The sequence below is a fragment of the Selaginella moellendorffii genome, unplaced genomic scaffold, assembly GCF_000143415.4.
Source record: "Selaginella moellendorffii unplaced genomic scaffold, v1.0 SELMOscaffold_17, whole genome shotgun sequence".
Lineage (NCBI taxonomy): Eukaryota > Viridiplantae > Streptophyta > Lycopodiopsida > Selaginellales > Selaginellaceae > Selaginella > Selaginella moellendorffii.
This window is the reverse complement of record NW_003314278.1, coordinates 2,212,478-2,230,109: the sequence shown is the minus strand read 5'-3', so window position 1 is coordinate 2,230,109 and position 17,632 is coordinate 2,212,478. Positions and strand designations below refer to the sequence as shown.

Sequence of the window (17,632 nt, the reverse complement as noted above, 5' to 3'; positions counted from 1 at the left end):
GGAAGATGGGGAATATTCTAAGGACCAGAATATCCCCTCTCTCTCTCTCTCACTCTCTTGGTGGCCACGCCCTAACATGTGACCATGGTGGATTGTGTTGGCTCCAGACGTGCAAGAACCCTTCGAAGGGTGTAGAGTGTACCTCTGCTACTGATGCCAAGTGCTAGTAGCTGCATGAAATAGTAAAAACTCTAGAAAACAAAGTGGAAAAGAAAGAAAAGAGGTAGGTATGAAGTTTGGAGATAGGGAGGAAAACCCAATAAGAAACCCTATAGTCAAATTAGACTCTGAAGTTGAAGAAAAGTATAGAAAAAGTGTGAAAAGAGGAAGAAAATAGAGGAAAAAGAGTGTGAGTACCCAAAGAACTTAACCTGTATCTGGATTTCGGCTTAGGAAAGTGTAATATGCAAATGCAGCCTCTTGATAACTTCCAGTATGCTCTAAGGATTGGCTAAAATGGAGAAAGAAAGAGAGGTAGAAGAGGGGATGTGTTGCCCAAGGGTGGTAAATATGGAAATGATGAAAGATGGAGTGATATGGTGGAGCACCGAGATGGTGGTGGCACTCTAAAAAGGTGGCCATTGATAAATATTGGCCCGTAAAGTAAGCGCTAACCTCTCGGAGTAGTTGGTAACTGGTGACCAGGAACTAGTAACCAATAGCCGGGTACCTGTAATCGGTAACCACTTGCTCTCGCTCCTACTCCTGTGCCTGCTCCAGCACTAATATGGTGGAGTGATATGGTGGAGCACCAAGATGGTGGTGGCACTTTGAAAAGGTGGCCATTGATAACTGTTGGCCTGTAGAGTAAGTGCTGACCTCTCGGAGTAGCCGGTAACTAGTAACCAGGAACTAGTAACTAGTAGCCAAGTACCTATAACCAGTAACCGCCTGCTCTCACTCCTACTCCTGCACCTACTCTAGCACCGATATGGTGGAGTAATATGGTGGAGCGCTGAGATGATGGCTAGTCTGACGTGTCGGATTGAAGAAGTTATCAACTGAAAAGGATGGTGAGGTCACTGGGTTGCTAGTAAAAGGAGGTGGCATGTGTCTACTGAGTGCTGGAATAGAAGAAAGTGGTTTTGGCTTCTGTGGCCTTGCCTAAAGATCCACCTAGGTGCCTTGAGTGAACAGATTCACTTGGTTGGAAGAAGGTTCCTCCAAAAAAGCTAATGTGTTGTCGGCAAATGGTCGTAAGGATATCTCGGAAATGGCACATCCAAATGAGGTGGTGTCATTTGCTACTGGTGCACATATGTGTGTCTGTGTTATGGTGTAAATATGACCTCAAACGGAGATGTGAATGATGGTAAAAGAATGAAAGATGCAAGACGGGCATCTAGAGATAAGTGTGGGCAATGCTGCTGGAAGTGAGTGGTGATGGAACTGTGAGTGTAGATGATATGGAATGAGTGAGGGGAATGTGTGGGGTGTAGTAATGGTAAGGGAAGGGCCAAAGAACCTAGAACATAGACCGAGCCAAGTGAGGAACCTCTATACAAACAGCAATGTAGCCTAAGCGTGAAATCCAAGGCATAGGCCACGGTCCAATGGAGAAACACCCTCTGAAAGTAAAAAAAGTAGCCACGAAAGTAAAGTGAAAGAAAGGAAGAAAAAGAAAAAGAAAAAGGAAGAGCTTGCTAAGCTTGCTAAGAAAGAGCTTTACCGTGGTTGTTGAGAAAAGTGGTGCTATAGGTTCCATCACTAATTTCCATCTTGCCTTTTGCGCTGTCAATAGTGCAATGGGCTGTGACTTGCCATAAGTGGCCAAGGATGATAAAGTCCTTCAAAGAGGATGTTCCAAGATGTTGGTAGTCAACCACAAGGAAATCCACCTCAAAAATAACACCTTGTACTGAGACTTTGACACCACAGCAAATGCCTGCTGGAGGAATAGTGTGGTTGGCAAAGGTTTTGAGCACAATGGAGGACCTCTCAATGATCTGTAGCCATGCCAAAAGGGCAGTTTCAAGAGAGATAATGTTGCTTCCAAAACTAGAGTCAACCAAAGCATCCATCTTACAAGAGGAAGTACCAATCTGTACCGGGACGAAGAATGGACCAGGATCTCCACCATATCTTGTCATGTCGACAATGTGCCCCTCTTGAGGAGTCCTCTTGAGAGTGCTCTCTAGTGTTCCTGACTATGCAAACTCCTCTAAACACTAGCCGAATCCTGGGACAAGACACAATATGTCTTGGAGTGAAAAGGTGACGAGAGTGTCAACCAATTGTTGAAGAACCGACTCCAGAACAGGAATAGCTATTGGTGAGATCTCAGAAGGAGAAGAGAGTAGTGACTTGAAGGGGAGCTTACAAGCCACCCTTTGTGTCACTAGGCCTAATGCCAACAGAGATTCGCTCTCAACCGGCACCGGGGGATCTATGGTAGGCTGAGTGGCTACCTTCTTCTTCACTTGGGCTTGAGTGGCTACAGTTTGCTGCTGTTGCCTATAGAGTTCCTGGGCTACCAAAATCATGTTGATTGATGAGGCTGGTGCCTTGCCTTTGCTTGACGAAGGGGCTACCTCAATTGCTTGTCACTCCAACTGCTCTTGATATGTCTCTGGACCCCAAGGCGGTGTGGAGTTATCAGCAAAAGGATGTTGTTGAGCACATTGAGAAGATGGAGGCTGAAGCTCTGGGTGAAGCTTGAATCAGCACTGTATGTTGTGTGTGTTTGTCTCGTAGTGAGTGCACCAATAGGACTTAAATCTATAAGCATTCTACAAATGTTAAAGAGTGGATTTAGGACAATCACTCCCGAATGGATGGCCTAGTCTTTGAAAGACAAGACTATGATGCAAGTGGTGTTAGTGACAAAGGTGAATGGGCATGGCTTTAATGTAACAGGTTGATATGTCGATGGTACCTTTCAGTGTCAGTCAAGGGGTCGGACACATAGAGCATTTGGACCAAATACAAAGGTTGAGTGGAATAGGTGCCATTCTCAAGGCTAGCAAGTCCCCAAATTTAGAATAAAACTTATGAAAGTGGTGAATGAGACTCTTCCAAATGGTCAGAGGTGTGGTTAAGTGATTAAAGTAGAATGGAAAAATTAATCACTTATATAAATATCCTTGAGTTTGAATAGTACTGCGGTCACTATAGTCAATTTGGCAGCTTGGGATTTAGAGTTAAGTGTAATTGGGTACTAGGGTCTTACAACTTCTTTAATATTAAATATAGGTTTTTAAACTTCTTAAAATGTTATATATAATATTATTCAAACCCAAGTATTCTAAGACAAAAAAAATTGTACTTCTGTTAATGAACCCTTCTTTGAAATTATTGTGTCTGATTGCTTATAGATTAAAATGTAATATACTTATTTTGATATGCTTTGAATTGCAAAGATAAACAATTGTATTGATCATCCAAGAATATCCTACAGCAACTTTATATTTTATAACTCATGGTTTCTTCTATCAAAGAGTCATTTATGTATATAAAAAACTCATATATCAAGTAGCTAATTTGCACAATTTACAAATTTAACTTATGGTTTCCTCCATGAACATCCATATATATATATATAAAACTTATATATCAAGCAGCCAATCAGAGTTATGCAATTTACAAATTGCACACCCTAGGTAGAAGGAGCTCCCCAGGGCAAGTGAGAAAGGAGCACAAAGATGGCAAGAAGTGGAACACTGTAAGATAATCCAAATTGCATTCTTGCATCCATCAGACTCACGTTTCAAGATGGGCACCACAAGATTATCAAAACAGCATATAGATAGATAGAGAGAGATTTTATGGTAGTGATTTCAGTTCTGGTGGCAGCACATCATTCGCTATCTCACTAATACCGTACAGAGAGCCGTGAGAGTTTTGTCTGAAGATGACACACTCCCGAACGTATGCGTCACGTCAATAGCTTTTGCAACCTGTGATTTCTGTCGAAACTACAGTGAAGACATTCTGAATTGCTGAGCAAGAGAAAGTTTTGTCCGGAAGCCGTAGGAGTTTTCCTTGCAGGAAAGCGAAAACGATGGTCTTCATTTTGTTGCTCGGGCTCTACACGGAACTTGCCTGAAGTCTCACAAGACGCGGAGGGAGCGAGCACGCTGAGAGCAAAGCTTAAAAAAGAAACAAAAAAAAAGAGAGGAAAAACTGCGCGTGCTTTATATTTACGAACCGCTGCGTGAGTGAGTGAAGGCCCACGAAAGAATAACGAGGAACGAACGAGCGACGCACGATCACGACCTCCGCCTCTTTTGCAGCTCACTCTCCCAGCTCGCCAAAGCTCGCCGCATCCCAGACACAAAGTCGTCAACTATAGCACGGATCTCGGCACTGTCACAGTGAAGGCGACATAGATTGAGCTCTCAAACAAAGAAAAAAGAGAAGTTTGATAAACTTACCCGCTAGAAGCAGCTCTTTTTGCTGAATATCTACCCATGTTGCTGTAGCTTCCATTCTCATCGTACGCACGTCCCTTGCCAAGCCCGTATCCAAAACCGACACCAATGCCGCATCCGGCACCTAAGCCCACTCCGAATTGAAATCCCGGGAAACCAAATCCCAAGCCGGCACCTGAGAATCAGACACGGATCGCACAAATGAGTATTGAATGGCGTAAACAAAAGAGATATAATACAGAATGACACGACCCAGAGCGAGACAATCTCCAAAAGAAAAAAAAGAAAAAGATAGGCTGACTTTGAAGAAGCTCATTCAATTCACCGAGCCCATACGAAACAAGAAAACAAAAGATTTCTCTCCAAGCAGTCGACAAATCCAGAAAAATTAAGCTCAGATATGCGGCATAATCGATTGGCCTTCGACTCAAACCATAGAAAACTAAAGGAGTCATCCAGCCAACACTGCAAGCTGGATCCGGAGAATAAAAAACATGAAACACGCTATGCTACATGAATGCGAGCAAAAAAATACCACGATGAAACAATCGCGAGCTTACCTCCGATAATGCCAGCGCCGACACCGACACCGCAGCCCACACCAGCGCCGAAAGCTGGGCCGAGCTTACCCCACTCGGACGACTTCACCAGCGGTAGCTTCCACAGCAGCCCGCGCTCCATCTCCTCCCGGCGCTTCATCGCCCTAGGAAGCCACCCACGAGCCCTAAATTTTTGTGCCGAGCTCCCGTTGCACTGGGGAACATCCAAGCCGTCCATCTGCTCGCCGCATTCCGGAACGGAATATGGTGCCGGAGTGTTACTACACGAGCACGGAATCCTCGGAAACTTTGGAAGAAAGAATCATGTTGTTTGTTCCTGTGTGTCGTGACAAAAATCCTTGCCCGTGAATTCCTTGAAGAGCAAGGCGAAAATTTTCTCCTGTCCATTGTGAATTGGATCACGGGGCTCGTGTCATAAAACAGAGAAAATTTACCCCGCCCAGCGGTAAAAACGCAAGATTTCTACCCTAGGGCTCGTCGACGAAACGAACAAAACAAGAGCCACCATTGCTATCCGGTACGATGCCCACCCCTCTCTTGTTGTCTTGCGCAGGCCGTTAATCACCGACGGTGACGTCTACGGGGGGCATACGTATTCGCGTACGGGCGAGGTGGCCAGGGAGGAAGCTCGATCGAGTCGTGTTTTGGGAAGTTTTTAAGGGAAGGGCAACTTGAGCAGTGAATGCCCGCCCCTGGCAGAAATCCAGACATTCTTATTCCAGCCAGGAGGCCAGCCCTAATTTCGTTTGGCCCTATTGTCCAGGGGATTCAACGAACGAGAACCACCGCTCTATCTTCTAATCCATCTATCCATCCATCACGAAACCGCGACCGCCCGTCAAAGGCCTGGACAAGAATATCCCACGCGGTGAATATACCAGGAATCCGACAGGCACCAGCTGCTACTGTCTGCTACGACGTTGAATACTCATGTGTGGCGATCGTAATCGCGAGGTCTCGTCAACCTTGGCACCTTTGAATCCCGATTTTTATACGACAAGTTTGTATTATTTGTTGGCCTGCCCGGCATACGGCACAGGCGTATACAAGGAATTCTACGCTGCATTGCATTGTAAACAAGAATGATGGCTCCCAGGAGGGGGATGCCGTATTTTTATGTTGTATAGACGGGAAGCTTTTTGTATAGACGGTCAGGGACGCCATACTCGCCGCAGCACCTGGCACTGCCTGCCAGTAAACAAAAATACAAAGGAAAACTCACCTACTTTTACTTACCCGGTGGGGGGTAAAGAGAATACCCCGCGTCCTGCGGTAGCGCCGCCCCGGGATAGATACTTTGGGCACGGTGTAAAAAATGGATTTACCATGTGCTCTGTATGCTCCGGTCCGCTAGATATTTATTTCCGGCCTTGTCTTGGCGGGAAAAAGCCGGTCTTCACAGCTGGCAACAGCAAATAAAGCATGGACACGTGGGATCTGCGGCATGGCGGGAAAATCGCAATCCTTTGACCCGATGCTGCTAGGGTTAGGGTTTTAATCCGCAGGAGAGTTTGAGGCGTTGAGAACACGTCTCCCCCCTCTATCTTGGTTGTGGGCCTACATTTGATTCGTTTGTCTCGGCGAGTTGGAGACAAGAGAATGGGGTTCAAAGCAAAACCGATTTGGTGTCTTAAGCGTTGGACTAGACATCGGTCAGAATGGCATTGACCGGGTCTTGAATCTTATTTTTTTGACGGCCGAATCATTTGGTTCGTTCATTTTCTAACCGGTAATTAATCCGGCTTGTCCAGGGGTATCGCTCAATCGCGCGCCACTTTAGGATACTTAAGAATGGACAACGAAACGGGAAGGCGCGCCCTAAAATAGCAGCGGACAACTGGATGCCCGCCACATGGCAGATGGCTTGAGACCCAAGCAAGTAAGAATCGCGGTCCAACCTGGTGAAAACGTGGCGCCGCCCCACTTGTACGGAAATGAATATTCGAGTACGGCGGCTGGCTAATAAGGATCATACACGTCGGATAGGCGCCTCTCCATGTTTCTTTACGGCGCACACCAAAAGCCTTTGAGCAAAGAAAAGAGGCGAGAGGAGCGGGTGAGAGAGGAGGAGAGAGGAGGAAGGAGAGAGAGAGGAGGAGGACGCTGGCCGCCATAGCCGGAGCTCGCGCGAGTTTCTTCTACCCAGCGGGCGCTCGAGAGTGAAAAGATCGCGAATCGCACAGCGGGGCATTTCTGTGCGTCCTCCATAGCTGAAGTAGCGAGCTCTGTCGCGCGAAGAGCGCCCGGCCTGGACATCGAATCCCACAGAGAATCCCACCTCTCGGCTCTCCATGCCTCTTCTTTCCTTCGCATCTTCGTCCGCAGTAGTGCTCACAGGCCGCTGCTCTGGTTCTTCCTCCTCATCCCGTTCTTCCTTCTTGTGTTCTTCGTGCCCGCCCTCCTCGCAGCAAGGATTTGGGGCCTCTTTCTCGAGCACGAACACGAATCGCCAAAGGGATCTGGTGCTCCTGTCGCCGCAGCTCCTCAAGACCAAGCGCCTCTCCTTCCGGGACTTTAGATCGACGCCCATATTCAACAGTCGGCCATTCACGAGGTATGAATCGCTCGAATCTCTCGCAGCGGTGCATGGATCTTTTTCGGTCTTCTCGCTGTTCTTGGTTTCTCATGCTCTATTTTTTTAACAGTGAAGGCACGCCTCCCGATCGACCCATTAGCGGCGGCGGCGTGCCAGCGGCAATCTAGCACGGGGCATCGCGCGGAGCACAATGCCGGGGCCGCAGATGCGCTCATCGAGGCCACTGAGCGTCATGCTCAAGGCGGGCGTGGTCGCGCCCGCAGCCATAGCCAGCAAGAAGGGGAAGAGAGCCGCCAAGAACGCGTGGGAGGAGGTAGAAGTAGAGGTAGCCGCAGCTCAGTGCGCGATCGCGAAGAAGCACAGGGGCGGCGGCGGCGGCGATGACGAACTGATAGTGGTGGAGGAGAATCTCATCCAAGTCGGAGTGGAGGAAACAGTGGAGAGCGAGGATGAGCACGAGAGCCTGTGGAGGAACAGCCGGATGTATCGACCCAGAAAGCTGCGCGTCGTGTGCTTGGATCCGGAAGCCACCGAGTCGTCGAGCGACGATGACGAGCGCAAGAGCATGAAAGCTCGCGGCGGCGGCGGCGGCGGCGGCTGCTCGTCGGACGAGAGCGAGAGCGAGGAGATTGGCGGCGCGTACCGCAGTAGCAGCTACGTCAAGGCGTTGATGACTCCAATGGCGAGCAGCCGGGAAGAGGACGAGGACGAGGAGGATGACGCGGGCGGCATACCGCCGTGCAAGACCAACGAGTCCGAGGTGGTGTCCGAGGTGGCGAATAGAAAGCCCCGGAAGCTCGTCCCCAGCGCCAAGCCCGGCAAGGGACGCAGCCAGCAGTCCAAGTACCGCGGCGTCCGCCAGAGGCCGTGGGGGAAGTGGGCCGCGGAGATTAGAGATCCTTTCAAAGGCACCCGGCTGTGGCTGGGCACGTATGACACCGCCGAGGAGGCCGCCATAGCCTACGACAAGAAGGCCCGGGACTTGAGGGGCGATAACGCGCAGACCAACTTCGCCCCCGGCGAGGTGGTGGTGTTCAAGAACAGCGACAACGAGATCACGACGTATCGATCGGAGAGAGTTGGCGGCACGCCGCGAAAAGTTGGTGGTGGTGGTGCTGCTACTACTACTACGACTGCCACTGCTGCTAGCGCTGCTGCTGCTGCGCCTCCTCCTCCCAGAAAGGACGTTTGCGTGATGAACTTCTCGACGCCGTATGCTGGCGGGACTTGCGAGGAAGTAGGCGAGGAAGAGGACGAGGATGGCGGAGATAACGACGAGGATGAACAGCAGCAACAGGAGATCGAGGAGGAGGTGGAAGAAGAAGAAGAGGATGGGGATGACGAGCAAGATTTGTTGCTCAAGCCCGGGCCCCCAAGCTCGTCAAAAGCGCAATCGCCGTTCAAGGCTCGTGCTGCGTCTCCGTGCGGTACGACGGTGGGATCTTGCAGTACTTCCTCGCATCTCACTGTTGCGGATGAGGACGAGGCGAGCCGGCAACAGTTGCCGACGACGGTGGCGAGATCTGGAGCCAAGAAGAAAAGTCGGGCGGTGGTGTCGTCGAGGATGGTGGTGGCCGAGAACTCGGACAAAACCGGCGGGCGCGAGAGGTCGCCGGCTGCGGCTACTCGGAAGAGGTGCTTCAGCCGGAGCAGCAGTAGCATGGTGGCGAACTCGCCGAGCTCCGTTTTGGTCCGCTCGCTCTCGCGGAGAGCGGCTACTACCACGACCACTACCACGACCTCGACCACGACCACGAGTAGTACCACGGACAGTGAGTCGTACATGACTGAGGACTCGGGCTCCACTTTCAAGCTCGAGGTGGAGGTGTCCAAGAACAGCAGCAAGGACTCTATGTTTGACGACGATTTCCTGCAAATGCTGGGGGTGGCTTTCAATGGGGACGATGATGGTGGCCGGGGTGGCGGCGTTGGTGGTATGGATCTCGACTTGGATATGCTCGGGGATGGTTTCGGTGAGGACGAGATGGACTTGGAGTACTTCGCCGATTTGTCGACGATACAAGTGTGATGGGTGTGAGCGAAGCGAGCGATCAAAATGGATCGGTGCGTGTGACTAGAGAAGCAAGAATTTTGGGAGCCAGTTTTGTTTGGAGGTCTTGAGAACTCTCGGAGGAACTCGGCTTTTCAGTTTCAGTCAGGTACATAAGTTTTCTTCCTTCGTTTTATTTTTGTTCTTAAGTTATACATATCAGATGATGAGAGTGACGCTACTGAGAAAGTTTTGTAGCGAGCTGTTGAGAGAGTTTTGGGCCCAGGTTTGTAGCGAGGGGCCCTGCGAGAGGGTGTGATCCAGAAAAGTTTTGTGAATGTAGATGTTTGCCTGAGTATTTAAATGAGATCGGTCTTCGATCGAAGTTTACATATTGACAAGTGTGAGAAAGACAACGAAGAAGAATCGAATCGAGAAGTTAGCTGAGCTTACTTCTTAGCTTTAGAGAAGCGGAGGCACCTATACTTCTCGCCGCTGACAGTGATCTCGAGAGCGCCATCCTGATTATCCGATGACGAGGCAGTCCCCATGAGGACGCTCTTCTCCTTCTCGAGATTGTCTCTTTCCATCCGGAGCCTGGCCTCCTGTTTGGCGATCTCGGCCTGCCAAATCCACAAGACACAGGTGTCAGCGAACAGAAAATTCGCTGCAACAAACCAAGGAGAGGGGCCGGAAGACAAGCTCTCGCTGGCCAACGATTAGAGAGAAGAAGCGAGAGAGATAGAAAGGTGAGGTGCGAGGCCTACCTCTCGTCGGGACAGTTCAGCTTTCCACGCGGCCTCTCGCTCCGCCACCTCGCGCTCTCTCTCCTCCAAGTAGCTCTGCATCTCTCTCTCCTTCATGATCCGGTCTCGCATGTCAGCCTCGAGTGCCTCCTTGAGCTGTCTCACAAAGTTCTCGACCACGGCCTTGATTCGAAGGGACATCTGCCGCTGCTGGTGCTGGCCCGCGTGTGCTTGAGTGCATCCTGCCAAACACAGAGCGCAGCGTTTCTAGGTGGTGGACGGACACCTTTGCAAAGAGTAAAAGCGTAGCAGGAAGAAATCACGATTCCAGCTTTACCATGAGAAGAAATGTACGAAAAGGAAAACAAGAGAGAAGATCGTCGCTGGGCATAAACAAAACGAGTTTTGTTGGAAGAACAAGCAAAAATGCGGTACACTAGCAATGGAAGGAGAGAAACAAGGAAAGATCATCACGCGCAATCGGGCTTTTGCTTCTAAATGATTGTCTCAAACGCGAGGAGGCAAAACGATTAGCAAAGGACGAGCAAACAATCACGAAATAGACAGAGTGGCGAGAAATGACGACTCACGAGTGGGGTAGCAGAAGATTTCGCACCTCGAAGCTGTGACGATGACGCGCAGCAGCAAAATCCCTACCTAGCAGAGCTCGCCTCGACCGCCGCTCGTCGGCCTCGCCCTCCAACCCTAAATTCGCAACTCGTGGCGACACAGTCAGTGACTTGTAATTCCAGAAGCACGGCATATTCCGAACGCGTATGGTTCTTCCGCATATTCGTTGATAGGGGTTCGATTCCGATCTCGCTGCGTGGGTTGACTTCGAGTGCCTGTGTGCGCTTCGTTGTTTTGCGATGCTTTTGCGATACGGCTTTTGGATCGAGGTAAGGAGAGACTCTGGGAGATTGATTCGGCCAAATGGGCTTGGACAGAAATCGAAGTAGAGAGTAGCGAGTAGTTTCTAGGAGAGCTAAGAACAGGGGGAGATTTCGCAGAGAAGTGAGAGCTTCCATGTCGAGCCAGTCCGCGTGTGGCATTAGCTGCAACGCGGGGACGAGCTCGCAGCTCAAGCTCTACCAGACTTTCATCTTCGCGACGCCCATTCTCTTCACGCTCGTTTTGCTGCTGCTCTTTTGCCTGCTCTACTACAAGCGCCGGAGGAACGCCAGGGCCGTGTCCCAGATTCGTGCGCAGTTCTTCGCCAGGGGTCTCTTCGCCGCGGTAAAAATCTCGATTTCTTCCTTTTCTTTTGTTTTCCGGATTGAAAATGTGATCCATCTCACGCAGCCGCTAGACCATGGATTGAACAAATCCTTCCGGGACAACATTCCCACCATCGTGTTCGATGCCAAGTTCGCGGAGACCCGTGGCGGAGATACACAGTTAAGCTCTTTTTCTTTTCTCACGCTCTCTCTCTCTCTCTCTCTCTCTTTTATCTGGAACTTATAAAGTAAGGTTCCCGGAGTTCACGGAAGAACTTTTGTGTTAAGAACTCTTTCCTTTGACCCAGATGCGCGGTCTGTCTCGGCGAGTACCAAATCGGCGAGAAGCTCCAGCAGCTCCCAACGTGTCGGCACACATTCCACGTCGAGTGCATCGACGAGTGGCTGGCGGGCAATTCGACGTGTCCAATCTGTAGAACATCGCTGCTCCAGAGCGGGCGAATCGTCCCTGTAGCATTCGCCGACGATGACGACGCCGACGATCCCACCCAATCCGCCTCTCCTCCAGCCGAATCGCAGCAATCGCAGCAATCGCAGCAGTCGCAGCAGCCCAGCATCGAGGAAGATCCGTGCGGCGGTGGCGACGGCTCCATCAAAGACGAAGAAACCAATCGCGATCGCCGACACAAGCGAGGATCCAGCAGGTCCTCCCGGTCGTCATCGATCGGCGAAGCGATCGAGCAGCAGCATGTAATCCAGATTGAGCGGTAGAATGCGATTTCTCTTAGAGTGGATCAAAGAGTGGAGGATCGAAATCCATGGATCGAGCAAACCATCACGAGTTTTTCTTCAGTGAAGGTTTGTGGACCGTTAGATTTGCATGTAACATTTTACTCCAGAACAAAGGTAAGATCTCTTGGGATCTAGAGGAGTGGAAGTTCTCCATTCTCCAAGCTGGAATGTAAGTTTGATCGCTGTGATCTTGATTTGGTTCACGAAGGATCACCATCGCCGACCCTGCGCTCAACCAGCATAAAGAAAGGACCCTACCCTAGCCTATCTAGAAAGTTCTTGCGTGCCCTTGTTAGGGTTTTGTGGGGGAGCGACTAGGGTATTGCGATTTGCTTGCTGCCGCGGCCATGGCGTCCAAGAGAATCCTCAAGGAATTGAAGGACTTGCAGAAGGATCCGCCCACGTCGTGCAGCGCAGGTGAGCGCGCGCCACAAAATCCATGGGATTTTGATGTCGGGATTTTCCTTCTTTGCCTTGATTTCTAGCTGACGATCTCGTCGATCTATCGATCTCACTGCTTTGCGCGATTCGCAGGTCCCGTGGCGGAAGATATGTTTCATTGGCAAGCGACGATAATGGGTCCGCCCGATAGCCCCTACGCGGGCGGTGTGTTCCTGGTCACTATTCATTTCCCCCCGGATTATCCGTTCAAGCCGCCCAAGGTATGGCTTTTTCTGGGAGCGATCTTTTGCAGTTCCTAATTTGCTCTTTGTTTGGTCTCTTCGTCTTCGATTTTTTCTTTTTGGTTCTCCAAGGTGGCATTCAGAACAAAGGTGTTTCATCCCAACATCAATAGCAATGGTAGCATCTGTCTCGACATTCTCAAGGAGCAGTGGAGCCCCGCCTTGACAATCTCCAAGGTTTGTTCTTTCCTCGACAAAACCAAGAGAGAGGTTTCGTGTTCTAAATGGCTTTTCGTTCCTTTTCTTTCTCTCGCTCGCTCGATCGATCGATTTACCAGGTGCTGCTATCAATCTGCTCGTTGCTAACCGACCCAAACCCCGACGATCCCCTCGTCCCCGAGATCGCCCACATGTACAAGACCGACAGGCCCAAGTATGAATCCACCGCCAGGAACTGGACGCAGAAGTACGCCATGGGATGAGCTCGGAAGGAGCGGCGATTTGTGGACGCATTGGCTCGCTATGATGTTTGTGATACCTTTTGGTTGCTTATATAAGTTGAAGTATTTGTTTTATGCGTTGCAATTCTTTCATTGCTGTAGATAGAAGTTCTATCATGTCTATAATTACTCCAAAATATCAAACAAAGTGTACGCAACGTAGTTCTCCTATGTGAAGTGGTTTCTCAGTGTGAATGTCATTTGAGGTGGCTGTAGTTTAGTGGTAAGAATTCCACGTTGTGGCCGTGGAGACCTGGGCTCGAATCCCAGCAGCCACAATCTTTCTAACATTTTAAACCTAAAACACTTTCATTTTTATGTGAGGAAAGAGAAGCGTTGGAAATGGCACTCTGGAGAATAGGGTTTTTGTGCTTAGCCTGCGCGGCAGCGGCGGCTGTGGCGGAGCCGCAGCTGGGATCCACTCGAGTCGTCTTCCAGGTAATGTGTAGATCTTCTTCTCATCCCTCAGATCTCAAAGCCTTTTTTCTCTCGGATTTGGCAGACAAAGTATGGCGACATTGAATTTGGATTCTATCCCGATGTTGCTCCCGTCACCGTGGAGCACATTTTCAAGCTTGTCAGGCTCGGAGCGTACAACACGAACCATTTCTTCAGGGTATATAGATTTTGGAGAATGTCACCGATTTCTTCGCTTTTTTCTTTCTTTTTTTTTTTGGCGAGAAGGTCGACAAAGGATTTGTTGCACAAGTCGCTGATGTTGTTGGAGGAAGAAAGGCTCCTCTAAATGAAGCTCAGATGGAGGAGGGGAAGAAAACGATCAAGGGGGAGTTTTCGGACGTGAAACATGTTCGTGGGATTTTATCCATGGGCAGGTGAGGTGAGCTCTCTCTGTGTTTATGGTCTTTTCGTTTTATGGAGAATTTCAAGTGATTTGTGGCTTTTCTTTTCAGGTATAGTGATCCAAACAGCGCTCAATCGTCGTTTTCAATCTTACTTGGTTCTGCACCACACCTTGATCGGGAGGTAAGTCTCATTCTTTTTTCTTTTTATGCTGTTTTCCCGTTGCATTCTTCTGTAACACAAAGCAGCTGCTACTGTTGTACGCATGTAAACAGCTGCGCTAGAAAAGAAGAATGCTAGAGTAAACTTGCAGAGAATTTGTACGCATCAGAATAATGGTGCTGACTTCAGACACTGCAAAACAAGTTTCATCTTACTCGCTTGTACAAGGTTGACCTTTCCTTGTTTTCCTTTTTTGTTTTGCAGTACGCTGTGTTTGGGAAGGTGACCAAAGGATTTGAAACATTAGAACTCCTCCAAGAGCTGCCTACAAAGCGCGAAGGGATTTTTGTGATGGTACGAGGCTGTTTTTATTTTTTTCTTGTTTTCATCTCTGTTTTAAATTTCAGCCCCAGGAACGAGTAACCATTCTTTCGACGTACTACTATGGTAATTCCTTCGCTTTATGTAGTCCTTTACTCACCTAAAGTAATTGTAATTTCAGATGTGGATCCTGTTCCTTTAAAGTGCGAGGACGAAGTGTCCATTTTGAGGAGAAGATTGATTCAAGCATCAAATGAGCTGGAGGAACAGGTTTGGTCTTCTTCAACAAAACAATGTTTTACTCATGGATTTTGTGCTTCTGCAGAGAATGAGATGTCTTCCTTGAGCCGGATTGGATTTTGTTTCAAGAGTGGTATTTGATTTTTACAGACTGCTTGCTGCTAACTTGGTAATGTTAGAGAGCAGCACATAAGGAACAGTAAAAGTGGAATCAACCTTACAGATTATATGCTTCGCAGTAGCCGTAGCGCGTCGAACATCACTATGGATCTTACACCCACTGAGTAACGCTCCCCATGCAGAAAAGCTAGGCAGGTATGGCATTGCATTCATAAGTTCTTCTGCTTTTTGGAGCTCTCCAGCCCGCCCGAGAACATCGATCAACGAACAGTAATGCTCCGACGAAGGAGCAATGCCGAAGTCGTCCCTCATCCTGAGAAAGTGGGAGCTGCCAGCGTGGAGCAGGCCTTTGTGGCTGCAAGCGTTGAGCAGCAGCACCAAGGAGACCGAGTTTGGCTCGAGGCCTTGGAGGGTCATCTCTCGAAAGAGCTCTACAGTGACTCCACCATAGCCAGCTCGAGCTTGTGCCGCCATCAGTGTGTTCCACGAAGCTACGTCTTGCTCCGGCATCGCTCTGAAAACAGCCGCCACTCTCCTCACTGCTGGAACGGTCTGCGCGTAAATCTCCAGCATCGAGTTCCAGGTGATGAGGTTTCGATCGAGCATTGTGACAAAGATGGCGAGTGACTCGCTAAGCAGGGCTGGATATGCAGAGATCATTGCATTGCAAGTGACCACGCTCCACACAGGCATCCTCTCGAACAGCACTCTAGCTTCCTCAATGTACCCTCTTTGAGCGTATGCTGCAACCATGGCTGTCCACGAAACCACGTCCTTTACAGGCAGGGCATCAAGCAATTGTCTTCCACTCTCCAGGTCTCCCTCTTGAATGTAACCTTGTATTACCGTGTTCCAAGTCACCACACTCCACTCTGGCATTGTCTTATACAATGCTAATGCTTCACACAGATGCCCAAGCTGGGTATACGCTTGCAGAAGTACGTTAAATGAAACGACGTTGTGACTCTCCATTTGATCAAAGGCTAGTTTGGCATCGTCAAGGTTCTCGGCTTGAGCAAATGCTTGAATCATGCCCGTACAAGCAACTACGTCCCGGAAGGGCATAGAGCTAAACAAGTTGGCAGCTAGATCGATATGCCCGTTTAAGGCATAAGCTTGGAGCATTGTGTTCCAAGAAACCATGTTGTGCTCCGGCATTGCATCAAAAGAGTTCTTCGCGTCATCCACCTGAGAAGCTTGCGCAAAGGCTGATAGAAGTGTGGTCCAAGTGACAATGTCCCTCTTGGGCATTGTTTGGAAGATCTTGCTGGCTTGATTGTGATGACCACCCTCCGCGTATCCTGCGATCAGTGCGTTCCAAGTCACAATGTTGTGTACTGGCATGGAATCAAACATCTTCTTCGCATCCTCTAAACGATCGCTTTGAGCGTAGCCCTGGATCATTGCGTTCCAAGACACGATGTTTCTCAGCGGCATCTGGTCAAATATTTGCTTTGCTATGCCAGGATGGCCGCTCTGTGCATATGCCGCCAAAAGCGCAGTCCACGAAACCACGGTTGGATTCGGCATTCTATCAAAGAACTCCCTGGCGAGATCCAGTTCCCCGTTCTGTGCAAAACCTGTGATCATCGTGTTCCATGAGATCTCGTCTGGAAGAGGCATGGTTTGGAAAATCCTGGCCGCATTGTTGAGGTTTCCTTCATGCGCGTAGCCTTGGATCATTAGATTATAAGAGACCGTGTCCTTAATAGGCATGGAGTAGAAAGTTCTTTCCGCTTTGAACATATGCCCATTTTGGGCATATGCATTAATCATAGCGTTCCAAGTTACTAGGTTCTTTCCTGGCATGCAATTAAACAGACGCTCTGCATATGCAAGGCTCCCAAATTGCGACAACGCACAGATCATTGTCGTCCAGGCAACGACGTTGCGATCTGGCATTCGATCAAACATGGCTTGGGCTTCTTGCAGATGCCCGTTTTGGGCATATGCTGTAAGGATGATGTTCCACGAGAAAAGGTTGGGCTGGGGAATCGAATCAAACACCGCCCGTGCCTCGACCAGGCTCCCGCATCTTCCATACATCTGTATGAGCAAATTAGAGAGGAACTTGTTGCTGCTTGTGCTGCTGATCAGGGCGTGAATCTGTCTCCCTCTCTTCAAGTCCCCAGAATTCCCACACTCCCTCAAAAGTAGCGCAAGCTTCTCGATCCTCTCCTCTTCCCCGTGGAGCATGGCTTTGGGATGGGCCACCAAGGTGAGGCAAGGCAAAATGCCCATCCTTCCATTTGTGTTAAGAAAATAGTTATTGACAAATATGAGCCTTAACTATATTTAACATAAAAATTTATGACTTATATATGCACTTCACACCTCACTCTCTCTAAGTATCTATGTAAGTTTGATCCAAACACTACTCTTGCATAATTGATTCACTAGTATCACAAATAGGATTTCTTCCTAAGAACTTGGCAACATCCTCTTATGTGCATAATGCTGTTAGGCACTTGCCTCAGCTTGGGAGATTCTCCATCCCAGTCAAGGCATAAGGCTAGGAACACAATGGACTTGGAGAAAATAGAGCCATGGTCCAATTCATTTCTAAAAATATGCTAAGGATATGCAAAGTTACATTCTTAACATGGAGGAGAATAAATAAAAAGGGAATGTATAGAGTCAATAGCAAGTAGTAAACAGATATAATTGAACCATGAAAATCAAAATACATAACA

General features: G+C 49.0%; 7 protein-coding genes and 1 non-coding gene across 11 annotated transcripts; 5 read left to right on the top strand and 3 right to left on the bottom strand.

The window, feature by feature from the left end:
* Nucleotides 1–3,838: 3,838 nt before the first annotated feature.
* LOC9640309 (chorion class B protein M3A5) lies at nt 3,839–5,093 on the bottom strand. 2 transcript variants are annotated; one of them, XR_002992575.1, is made up of 4 exons: nt 4,931–5,093; nt 4,374–4,545; nt 4,148–4,305; nt 3,839–4,076 (listed from the first exon to the last, which is right to left on the bottom strand). XR_002992575.1 is itself a non-coding variant. In XM_024676468.1 (3 exons), exons 1-3 carry the CDS (start codon nt 5,067–5,069, stop codon nt 4,209–4,211), a joined length of 408 nt encoding a protein of 135 aa, XP_024532236.1. In that variant the 5' UTR covers nt 5,070–5,093; the 3' UTR covers nt 4,111–4,208. The 2 variants fall into 2 exon arrangements, 1 of the variants encoding a protein (XP_024532236.1); XM_024676468.1 differs by lacking the exon at nt 3,839–4,076 and having other exon boundaries at nt 4,111–4,305.
* Nucleotides 5,094–6,927: 1,834 nt separating this feature from the next.
* LOC112346722 (uncharacterized protein DDB_G0271670-like) lies at nt 6,928–9,850 on the top strand. 2 transcript variants are annotated; one of them, XR_002992559.1, is made up of 3 exons: nt 6,928–7,484; nt 7,576–9,625; nt 9,680–9,850. XR_002992559.1 is itself a non-coding variant. In XM_024676263.1 (2 exons), exon 2 carries the CDS (start codon nt 7,657–7,659, stop codon nt 9,493–9,495), a length of 1,839 nt encoding a protein of 612 aa, XP_024532031.1. In that variant the 5' UTR covers nt 6,928–7,484; nt 7,576–7,656; the 3' UTR covers nt 9,496–9,848. The 2 variants fall into 2 exon arrangements, 1 of the variants encoding a protein (XP_024532031.1); XM_024676263.1 differs by having other exon boundaries at nt 7,576–9,848.
* LOC9640308 lies at nt 9,786–10,897 on the bottom strand. Of its 2 annotated transcripts, none has more exons than XM_002971515.2 (3): nt 10,793–10,897; nt 10,224–10,444; nt 9,786–10,079 (listed from the first exon to the last, which is right to left on the bottom strand). In XM_002971515.2, the coding sequence occupies exons 2-3, from the start codon at nt 10,401–10,403 to the stop codon at nt 9,906–9,908; spliced, it is 354 nt and encodes a 117-aa protein (XP_002971561.1). In that variant the 5' UTR covers nt 10,404–10,444; nt 10,793–10,897; the 3' UTR covers nt 9,786–9,905. The 2 variants fall into 2 exon arrangements, with proteins under 2 accessions (XP_002971561.1, XP_024532033.1); XM_024676265.1 differs by having other exon boundaries at nt 10,819–10,897.
* A 114-nt stretch (nt 10,898–11,011) lies between these two features.
* LOC9640307 (probable E3 ubiquitin-protein ligase RHA4A) lies at nt 11,012–12,340 on the top strand. Its single transcript, XM_024676264.1, has 3 exons — nt 11,012–11,438; nt 11,505–11,599; nt 11,728–12,340. Exons 1-3 carry the CDS (start codon nt 11,229–11,231, stop codon nt 12,149–12,151), a joined length of 729 nt encoding a protein of 242 aa, XP_024532032.1. The 5' UTR covers nt 11,012–11,228; the 3' UTR covers nt 12,152–12,340.
* A 97-nt stretch (nt 12,341–12,437) lies between these two features.
* LOC9640306 (ubiquitin-conjugating enzyme E2 28) lies at nt 12,438–13,374 on the top strand. Its single transcript, XM_002971734.2, has 4 exons — nt 12,438–12,589; nt 12,707–12,834; nt 12,928–13,032; nt 13,134–13,374. Exons 1-4 carry the CDS (start codon nt 12,520–12,522, stop codon nt 13,275–13,277), a joined length of 447 nt encoding a protein of 148 aa, XP_002971780.1. The 5' UTR covers nt 12,438–12,519; the 3' UTR covers nt 13,278–13,374.
* A 127-nt stretch (nt 13,375–13,501) lies between these two features.
* TRNAH-GUG lies at nt 13,502–13,573 on the top strand. Its single transcript has one exon. It is a non-coding gene; the product is annotated as a tRNA-His (tRNA).
* Nucleotides 13,574–13,606: 33 nt separating this feature from the next.
* LOC9640305 (peptidyl-prolyl cis-trans isomerase CYP23) lies at nt 13,607–15,046 on the top strand. The gene is made up of 8 exons (XM_024676526.1): nt 13,607–13,733; nt 13,798–13,911; nt 13,980–14,128; nt 14,207–14,279; nt 14,523–14,612; nt 14,666–14,705; nt 14,761–14,849; nt 14,905–15,046. The coding sequence occupies exons 1-8, from the start codon at nt 13,638–13,640 to the stop codon at nt 14,923–14,925; spliced, it is 672 nt and encodes a 223-aa protein (XP_024532294.1). The 5' UTR covers nt 13,607–13,637; the 3' UTR covers nt 14,926–15,046.
* Nucleotides 14,964–17,180, bottom strand: LOC112346764 (pentatricopeptide repeat-containing protein At4g02750-like). Its single transcript, XM_024676356.1, has 2 exons — nt 17,081–17,180; nt 14,964–16,891 (listed from the first exon to the last, which is right to left on the bottom strand). The coding sequence occupies exons 1-2, from the start codon at nt 17,178–17,180 to the stop codon at nt 14,964–14,966; spliced, it is 2,028 nt and encodes a 675-aa protein (XP_024532124.1).
* Between the last annotated feature and the right edge of the window lie 452 nt (nt 17,181–17,632).